General features: G+C 54.7%; 1 protein-coding gene across 1 annotated transcript in view; it reads right to left on the reverse strand.

The window, feature by feature from the left end:
• The window catches only part of Septin9 (septin 9), a 103,306-nt gene extending 95,886 nt beyond the window's left edge, over positions 1–7,420 (reverse strand). The window contains exons 1-2 of the mRNA XM_032914198.1: positions 7,361–7,420; positions 4,767–4,920 (exon numbers count right to left, since the gene is read on the reverse strand). Coding sequence (XP_032770089.1) covers positions 4,767–4,920; positions 7,361–7,420 — 214 coding nt within the window. The remainder of the gene's footprint in view (positions 1–4,766; positions 4,921–7,360) is intronic.
• Between the last annotated feature and the right edge of the window lie 1,867 nt (positions 7,421–9,287).

Consider the following 9,287-nt stretch of genomic DNA (forward strand, 5'->3'; position numbering starts at 1 on the left):
CACTCTCAGTGACGACCCCATTAACCAATCTTGTCCCCACAGTTGGATCAGACAGGTTCCTGTCTGTGTAACCTTCTAGCACTCAGGATCTACAGGTCTTGTGCAAATGTCACTCAGTTCCAACAGCAGCCTCCAAACCCCACGAAGCCACTTCTAAGCCCAGTGCTAGCTACTACCTGTATCTGATAGAATGTCCCCCAGAACCTGGCACAATGCCATTCACAACCCCACCAAGCTCTGGAGGCTCAGGGCGAGTCTCTCAGCTCACTCTGAGCCACACAGACAATAGAGCAAGGACAGCCACCTGGTGCCCAGACTGCCCTCAGACCTCTCTCAACACAAACCCTGTCCCCTGCCACCTCCTACCCCACTCTACCACAGCGCTTCCTTCAAACCCTTCCTGAAATGTCACATGCCCCAGGAAGGGTTCCAGACTGATACCTCCCCAAAGGGGGCGTGCTCCACTTCTTGCTAGATAGGTGGTCCAGGTAATCCTCAATGGGGTGCTTACACACCTACTCTCCCCATCTACTGTCTAGTGAACTTGCTCGCATGGGGACAACTGATAGGCTCACCTAGTATATCAAGCTGGGGGCGTCGAAAGCTTTGGGATCTATAAAAGGGGCCAGCCCCTCTTCATTACAAAAGCCCTTAGAGCCCCAGAATCCCTTTCAGCAATTCCCAGGAGTGTCTGTTGGAAATCTCGAGATTCATCATACAGAAGGCCCACAGGCATTAATTAAGAGGCCAGGTCTACAGCTACCTGCAAGCAACAGGCCTTTCCTCAGGGAACAAAGCGGCACCACCTTGTCCCAGAGGTGTCACTGTGGCCACCTCTCTAATGAGGAGGACAGGGACCACAGGATATCCAGGGCCCAGTGCAGAAGAGCCTCCTCTGGGACAGCAGCGAAAAGTCTTGCCACTCAGATCCAAGAGTCTGGGCTTCTGGGCCAGATCTTTTTCAACAAACATCAAGGACTCTCAGGATTGTTCTGGGCATGCAAAACTGATTACAGCAAACGCTGGCGAGAAGAACAGGCCAACGGCTGGCACTCGAAGTGGCTTTTGTTACACAAGGACCCGGCTTGTAACCGTGTTCGCGATAACAGATCTGGCCTCCGTTCAGGAAGAACATACCATCACGCTGCCCCACGCTTCTGCTGACCGGGGGAAAGGAGATAGGGGTGACTCCTCCAGCTACCCAGTCACAGAGAGTGGTGGGACTCAGAGTCACCTTGTGAGGGAGGGGTGGGTGTTACTGTCGACTCAAAACCCTTGATGTTGGGAAGTGAGAAAGTAGGAAATTGCAGGCAGGGGAGAGATTACCAAGATAAAAATCTGAATCAGCACAGTAAGAGACCTTTTTTCATCCCTAGGGAAGAGGGTTGGGGGTGGGGGGTGGCAGCCTTGAAAGGAAACCAAAGACAGATACTGGGACACAAGAAGTTTCATGTCCTTGGAGGGTCCTGCCACCCCTCAGTCCCCAGGGACAGAAAACCAAGTCTGAATCCCATCGAGACTTTTGGTTGTGGTCACGAGGGTGGCCCCTGGTTCAGAGGGGGTGGTGTGGGGGCAGGGTGGGAATATGTGGGGACACCTGGAGTGAAGCAGAAAGGAGAAACGAGTGTCCAAGACACTTGCAACCAAGACTGAGCCCCAAGTCCAGTTGGCACGCCTACTCCAACACACACAACTACAGGCTGGATCCACCAGCCCCAGAGGCACGCCGCTCCGACCTGGGAATCCTAAACCCATCACGGATCACTTCCCTCTGCCTGTGGTACCACTGCTAACTGCAAACCTCCTGGGGGCAAGCGGGCAGGCTCTCTGCTATAATAAAAAACAAACCAACAAACAAAACAAAACACCCCCCCCCAGAGATACACATGGCTCAGAACTAGCCAGCCGTGTGCCAGCCAGAGCTCCCTGGGGGAGCACCTAAGTCCTACCCTCTCAGCAGAGTATGTATGCTCCAAGCCACGAGCCTGTCTGTGCAGCCTCACAAAGGGACTATGGGCCCCAGCGGTTGTAACCAACCTGGTTCTTTTCTCCCTCTTTCAACTGGCAGAGCCATACACACCCTGTAGGAAGCCTGAGCAAAGACTGGATGCTTCTCCAGCTGAGTCCGGCCATGCTGGCATCGGGGAATACCTACCTCCTGTGACTCGAACCCCCTGCCCCAGGAGCACTCACTATAAACTGGCCCCTTCATGGCTCAACTTCCTAGCAGTCTCACTCCTGAGATCTTCGCTGCTCACTGCCGGTGGCAGTCTGGTCAGAAGACTCTCCTCTTTCCCTGTCACAATCAGATTTCTCCTTTGCCTCTTGTTTCCCCATTCCCAACTTCTCCCTGCTAATCTCTCGAGACTTTTCCCGCCTGGATTCAGACTGCAAACTTCTCTCCCATGAGCTGGGTCATAGTCTCTCCACATCCCTTTCTCCATTCAGCCGTCCAACCCCGACGTGTGCACCCTCTCTGCGCACCAACTCAACTCCGTATTCCTAGGACACTTAGATGTCACTTTTCAGGTTGTTCATCCAATGTATACAGTTTCCCTTGCATAAGTGCCACCATGAGCACACACACACACACACACACACACACACACACACACACACACACACACTTCCATTAGTGACAGCCCGGGCTGTAATCTCTGGGCACTCAAAGACCTGACCCCATTCCCCAGCTGAACTTTTCAGAGCACAGCAGGAAGACTGGCACGCAGGAGGGCAGCACGCTCAGGGGGCCCAGCATCCCTAAAACTGCCAACCTCTATACCAGGATGCTCTCAATGAGGCCATTGTCTTGGACTAAATTTGAGGGTCAAGAAGCTGGCTTGGGAGGCCGCCCAGGGAGGGCACGACACAGTGAGTAAGGAGTTGCACAGAGAAACCAAAGAGGCAGGGGCAGCTGGCCTCCACAATGCAAGGAACCAGCTGGCTAGACCCTCACAACCCCTAAACTTCTCCCTCCCTGACAAGACCTGGGCAGCATTCCCCAGAAACCCCATCCCCAACTCCTCAAGGGATGAAAACAGACACCTGAATGCCCCTAGGTCCGGAGCAGAGAGCAAACACAGAGACTGGGACCTGGAAAAGGCAGTGCGCTGCCCACCCCCCACACCCTCACCCCCACTCCCCGGGCCCTCCACCTCCATATGGGTCAGACCTTGCAGAGAAGGGAACTGATCCGCTGACTTTCAGATTACAGGTCCAGGAGAATGAAAGACCCCCCGGGGCAAAGAAGAGGTGCAGAGAGGGGCGACCCAAGGAGCTGGGACAGTCACCGGGGCATTCAGAAGGCACAAAAGCACAAAACAGGTCTGGGGGACCCCAGAATAAACATGGACTCCAAGAAGTCCTGGTGGATGGCAGCACAAGGACTGCCAAGCAGCAACTCTCTGCCTTGTATCGGCACAGAAAGTGCTAGAATCTAAAAACTGCTCCCACCACTGAGGTGACCAAGTTGGTATGATATTCCAGGCTACTCACCGCCTATATCTGTCAATACACAACGGATCGGCATCAGCAGCCATTCCCCCCAACTCACCCCCACCCCCGTCGCTGTGCACACACACCCTGAACACACAGCTAGTCCCCTAACTCAGAGATAAGGTTGATCTCAGGTGGGCTCAGGACAAAATCCCTGTTTCCAGTCATGGGGCCTGGAGCACCCCCAACTGGTCACTTGTAGGGCTAGGGCTGGCTTGAAACCTGGCCGTCTTTAACTCTGTGGGGCCCTTCTTCCCTCGCTCACAGCCCACCAGAGGGCTCTGCCTAAGGCTGCCTGAGAGCCCCTCAAAGGGGCGGGGGCTCTGGGCCCGGCAGAGTCAGGCCCGCCCCTCGGAAACCCAGCCCCAGACGCGCGCGGGACACCATTGTGTAAGCCTCCCTTTCCACTGGCTTTATTTACTCCGGAGGAGGACGCAGGACTAGGGGCCACGGCACCGGCAGTGGCAGTCACGAGGCCTCTGGAAAGCCCGCGCATGCAAGCCCAGGGAGGAGATGGCAGGCCCACCCTTGGAGGAAACGGCCCCTAAGTATCTCTGCACTTTGTAAACTCAGGACAAGAGGCGAAAGTACTGTCCTTGCGTGAGCGCACAGGCCCCCTCTCTCCCCAAAGGCTCTTCTCTCTCAGATAGATAACGATGTCCCAGGCCTGGATCGGGGTATTGGACATCCCACCCTGGACCCTGAGACTCGCCGGGCTGGGATCCCCTCGGAAGCATGGGGCCTGCCGGCCGATCAACTTGGCAGCCCTTGCCAGCCCCGGGACTGGGCTCAGCCCCAACCCCGGAGCTGGCGTGGGGGAGGGGAGGAGGTCCACCCTGAGGATTCGGCCTCCCACTGGATCTGAAGAGGGGAACTAACTCCCACGCTGGTGAGAGCTGAGGACGAGCACCAGAAGAAGAAAACCCACTGGTTTCCAGGGTGGAACTGTGCTCCCCCGGGTTGCTCCCAAGAAGTCAAGCCCGCCCTCGAGGAGCGACAGTCGCAGGGCAAACACAAACAACAATAAAAAGATGAACGCCCCACAGGCAGCGTGAACCTGGGATCCCCGGGGGGTGCGTGGTCCCTAACTATATGGTCTATCATCTACAGGACCCCTTAATGGGGCTCTGCAAGTAGGCAACGTCTGGGACGCAGAGCCCTAGGATGAGCAATCCGGGGTCTTGCCTCTCCTGTGTTCACCCCGTCCCGTCTCAGGCCCGCCTGGAGGCTCCTGCCCAGCTCGCCAAGCAACCCCTGGGTCGGGTACCCACCTTCAAAGTCTGAAATGATCCCGTCCAGCTGTGCGTTGACCGCGGGGTCGGACATGGTGGCTGGTGCGCAGGGAGTCCCGCGGAGACCGGGCCCTGCGCGCTCCCGCTCCCGGTGCCGAGCTGGCCGCACGAGCCCCTCGGCCCCCACGGTCGGCTGAATGAATGGGGGAGGAAGGCGGGCGCCGGCCCCTCCCCAAGCACCCGGGCCCCCGCCCCGCCCCCGCCTCCCGGCTGGATCAGGTTCCCGCACCCCAGCCGGCCTCCGCGACTCCGCACTGGCTGTTGCGCCCGCCTGTCAAAACTGGGCCTGGAGGGGTTGGAACCAGAGCTGCTTCTACAGGGACTGCAGAGTCCCAGGCACACGACCTAGGCTGGCCCCCCTTCTCCCTTCCTGGCGGGTGCCCAGGGGACCGCGACAGACACGGCCTCGGCCCCTCCCCCTCACGCCCCTCCGTGGCCAGATGTGGGCGGATGTAGAGGATGTGGAGGCCGGGCCACAGCAGCGGGCGGGCGCTGAGGGGGACAAGATTCCTCCCCTTCCCTGGGCGCAGTGCTCTTGCTGCCGGAGGTTTTATTTACGCAGCCAAAGTTCGTGAGCGCCTCCTTCGCGTAAGAGAACAGGGCCTGCAAGGGTTAAGCTGAAGCGCTAGGCTAGTCCGCAGGACCCTAGACGGTTGACTACAAAGACGAGGGTCCCGGGAGTTCCTTAGCATTCATACGTCGAGGACTGCTACCCTTGCACTCCGGGGGTCGCTGCGGCACCCTCTGGGTAGGTGCTACGGAAGGGATAGGGCAGGGAGAGGCGGCCCTTCAGAAGAATCGTTGCAACGCCCCTCCCCCCTTCCACTGTATGGGCTTCCTGAGTACAGAGAGTGGACCACGACCTTCTCTCCAGAAGAGAGAAACCACAGTCCCTAACATCAGAAGGAAGGAAGAAGGCTGCTCCTGGGTCCTTTCCACATCAGTGGGTACCCACAGCCTGGCCTCTCTCTGCCCAAGTAGCCTTCACACTTCAGACATCTACTGGGCAAGCAGATAAAACCACTGGCTAGAAACAACAAACACTAGTTACCAGGAAGGGTCCCCAGGGATGCGGGACGTGCTGAGGGGAGGGGGGTGGCGGGGGAAGGGTGTCTTGGGGAGAGGTTCACCACTTCCTGGATGAGCCAACAAGACTCCTGCCCGCTGGGCACTACCTTAGACCCAGGGTCTCTGTTCAGTCAGGGCTGCATGGATTCAGAGCCAGGGACAGGGTCCTGCAGAGTGGGTAACTCATCCTTTGGTCCTCAGTGGTGCGTCCCTGAGCTGTCCTGGGTCTGGGTCTGCTCTCTCCCTACTCCAGCATTCTCAGTGTGGTAATTGAGGGAGGAAGCTGTGCTGAGACCTGCAGAGGTCGGTGAGGCTGCAGAGAAGGAGAGGAGAAGCCCGGGCTAGGTTTTGGTGAGACTTTTTTTTTAAGCCTCTGGAATAGAGTCCTTCCTATTAGAAAATGTGCCCCTCCTTCTCTCAGATGGTTTAAAAACTATTTTCAATCAAGTGAGCCTCTGGACATGGGAACTGTAAAACCACCACCATTCTAGATCAGGTGCACCCGCACCCCATCTCTCTAGAAGCCTTACTTCCAGGAGCAGTGGGTACCCCAGGTGGCTTCTGTCAGGGTCTCAGCCTGCCTGGCAGTCTGACCATCAACCAGGTCACCTGCTGTCCCACGTCAGGGGATTTCAGGGTGCAATGTAAGCTGAGGAGGCCCTTACCACAAAGCCCTGGGAAGATGCCGGGTCCCTGGGACAGCATCCAACCTGAGTGGGCGTTGCTCACTGGAGTGTTTTATAAAAGGCACCTGGAACACAGAGACACACCCGAGCGATTGTTCTCCCCAGGGCAAGTGCAGATTAGCAGAGACACAGCTCATTGTTGCTCAGACTGTATCCAGGCAGAGTAGCCAAGCGCACCCCAGTGTTCCAATGAGGAGCCCAGCCAAGGCGCAGGCTTCAAGGAGAGCTTCCACTCCACCCCTGCCCCTCCCAGGGACTCCATGGGACAATAGAGGTGGGTGCTGACTTCCATAGCCACAACACCCCTGTCCAGAGTGACTGGCTCCAGAATTTGAGCAACCAACCCAGCCCTCTGCTCCCCTTCCGCACTGTAACCACTCTGCCCGCAGTACCAGCCAGGGGACCTGTTAAATGCCCGGGCTCCTCCATCAGGAAAAGCCAAGGCAGGTTTGGCCATTCTCCCAATAGGAAGTTCACCCTTGTATCTCTTTTCTTTCAGTCCCACGGGGACAATGGGAAACAGCAGGGCACCTCCCTTCTTGCCACAATTACCTTCTGCAAACTCCAGGATAACCCAACAGCCACTTGGCTTTGAAACAGTCCCACCCACCCCCCAGTCCCCCAGCCCTAATCATATCAGCTGTCCCAGATCACATGCTTGGCTGTGGCATTCTGGAACTTTCATAAGGTTGGGTGGCCACCCAATTCCCTCCCTATAGTCTTGGGCTCTGGCCTTGGACTTGGCTACAGAAAGAACTCAGAGTTCTGTACTCCAGGCTTCAAGAGGAGGATGCCATGCTCACTCAAAGGGAAACTCACCAAAAGGCCTGCCTGCTTGTGGGTGTGCAACAGCTCCCGTCCACCCCAAAGAGATAACATGATTACTGGATGCTCACAACGGGACCAGACCTAGCCTGAGGGTTTGTGCTACGGGTGGGCAGACGAGGTTACTTGGGATCAGAATGTCTTTGTCCTGGACTCAAAGACCAGATAAAAGATAGAGAAGAAGTCCGAGACAAGAGCCCTGTGAAGTCGGAAGCAGCCACTGAAGAGCAGCAGCCAGAGGCCAAAATGCAACCTAGAGCCTCGAGGGGCAGGGTCTCCTCTCTGGAACCATGAGGCGCACAACCCTGCAGACACCACACCATACCACCAACCCAATAGAAGACCTTCAATGTGGTGTGAAGCCAGCCAGTGTATGGCAGTCAGTACAACCAGACCTGAGAGTCCCTCAGGCCAGAGAGTCCAGGGACAAAGCTGTCTAAGAAGTCACCTGGTGACCTGGTGACTGCGGTGGACAGGACTGGTCCGGCAACTCACTGTCTTGGGGGGGGAGGGGCTAAGGACATGCGTCTAGCCAACTTGCAGAGCCAGAAATACCATCAGACTTTTTCTTTCTTTCTTTTTTTTTTTTTTTTAAATTTTTTTTCAATTTTTTCCTTTTTTCCTTTTTTTTTTTTTTTTCCTTTTGAACATGGGAAGACACACACGGGCTAGAAGAGGAAACCCGTAGGTTCAGCCCTCGGGAATGGAGCAAGAAAAGCCTGGGAAAGAGGGTGCAGGAAGGACTTGCGGAAACAGCCGCTTGGCTTGCACATCAGGATCCCTGACCCCTGAGCCCAGGTACAGCCTCAGCAGGAAGCGACTCAGCAGGGGTGGCCTCCTCAGGGAGGTTGTGGCTCCCTGCCCGGCACTGTTGTGACTTTGGACAGGATGCTCTAGTCAGTGAGGGACAGGACCGGCCTCCTCATAGTCTAGTCAAAGGTAGAACCTAATTGGCTCAACTCTGTGTGAGCCTATGTAAACTAACTAACTAACTAACTAACTAACTATATATATATATATGTCATATACCATATATACTATATATGTATATATACTATTTATAGTGTATACACCACACACACAAAGACTAAATGTATATGATATATACTATATACATTGTATATACATTCCATATATACTATATACATTGTATACACATTCCCTATATACTATATACACTGTATATACTACATATACACTGTACACCATATATACTATATATGCTATATATAACATATACCTATATACTATGTATAGTGTTTGTGCCATATATACATGTATATACTATATGTATACTGTATATATACATATATATTCCATACACTGCATATACATCACATACATTGTATACACTACATATATACTGTATACAAGGTATAGTGCAAGTAGACTGTAGAATCCTCCCCAGCCCCTAAGCTGTAGAAGTCACCATCTTGGCAAAATGGAGCCACTGTGACCTCCTAGATGTTCAAGTCAAATATCTACAAATACCCCTGCACTCTCTTCTCTTCATCCTCAACATCAAACCAGCTGGCCTGTGTACCCCCAAACTATCTGGGGACCAGGCTAAGGACCCTCCTCAAGTACCTAGCTGGATGCTATTTAACAATGGCAATCTAAGGGTTAAAAGACAGCATTTGCAGGACCTGACCCATTTGTCTACAAGACAAGAGCTTCCCATCTTGGCTAGTTCCGAGCTCTCCGAGTGACATCACCCACTATCAAGCTGCTTCACCCACACAGGTGCAAACACTAGACTGGGTGGGATGTGGCTCAGGGATAGAGCAGGGGTTAAAAGGACTCTCAGTTGGGGCTGGAGATGGCTCAGTGGGTTAGTGCACCTGCTGCTTTCTCCAGAGGGCTTGGGTTCAGTCCCCAGCACCTACGGGCTAACTCACAAGTATCTGTAACTCCAGCTCTC

Source organism: Rattus rattus, chromosome 9 (assembly GCF_011064425.1).
Source record: "Rattus rattus isolate New Zealand chromosome 9, Rrattus_CSIRO_v1, whole genome shotgun sequence".
Taxonomy (NCBI): domain Eukaryota; kingdom Metazoa; phylum Chordata; class Mammalia; order Rodentia; family Muridae; genus Rattus; species Rattus rattus.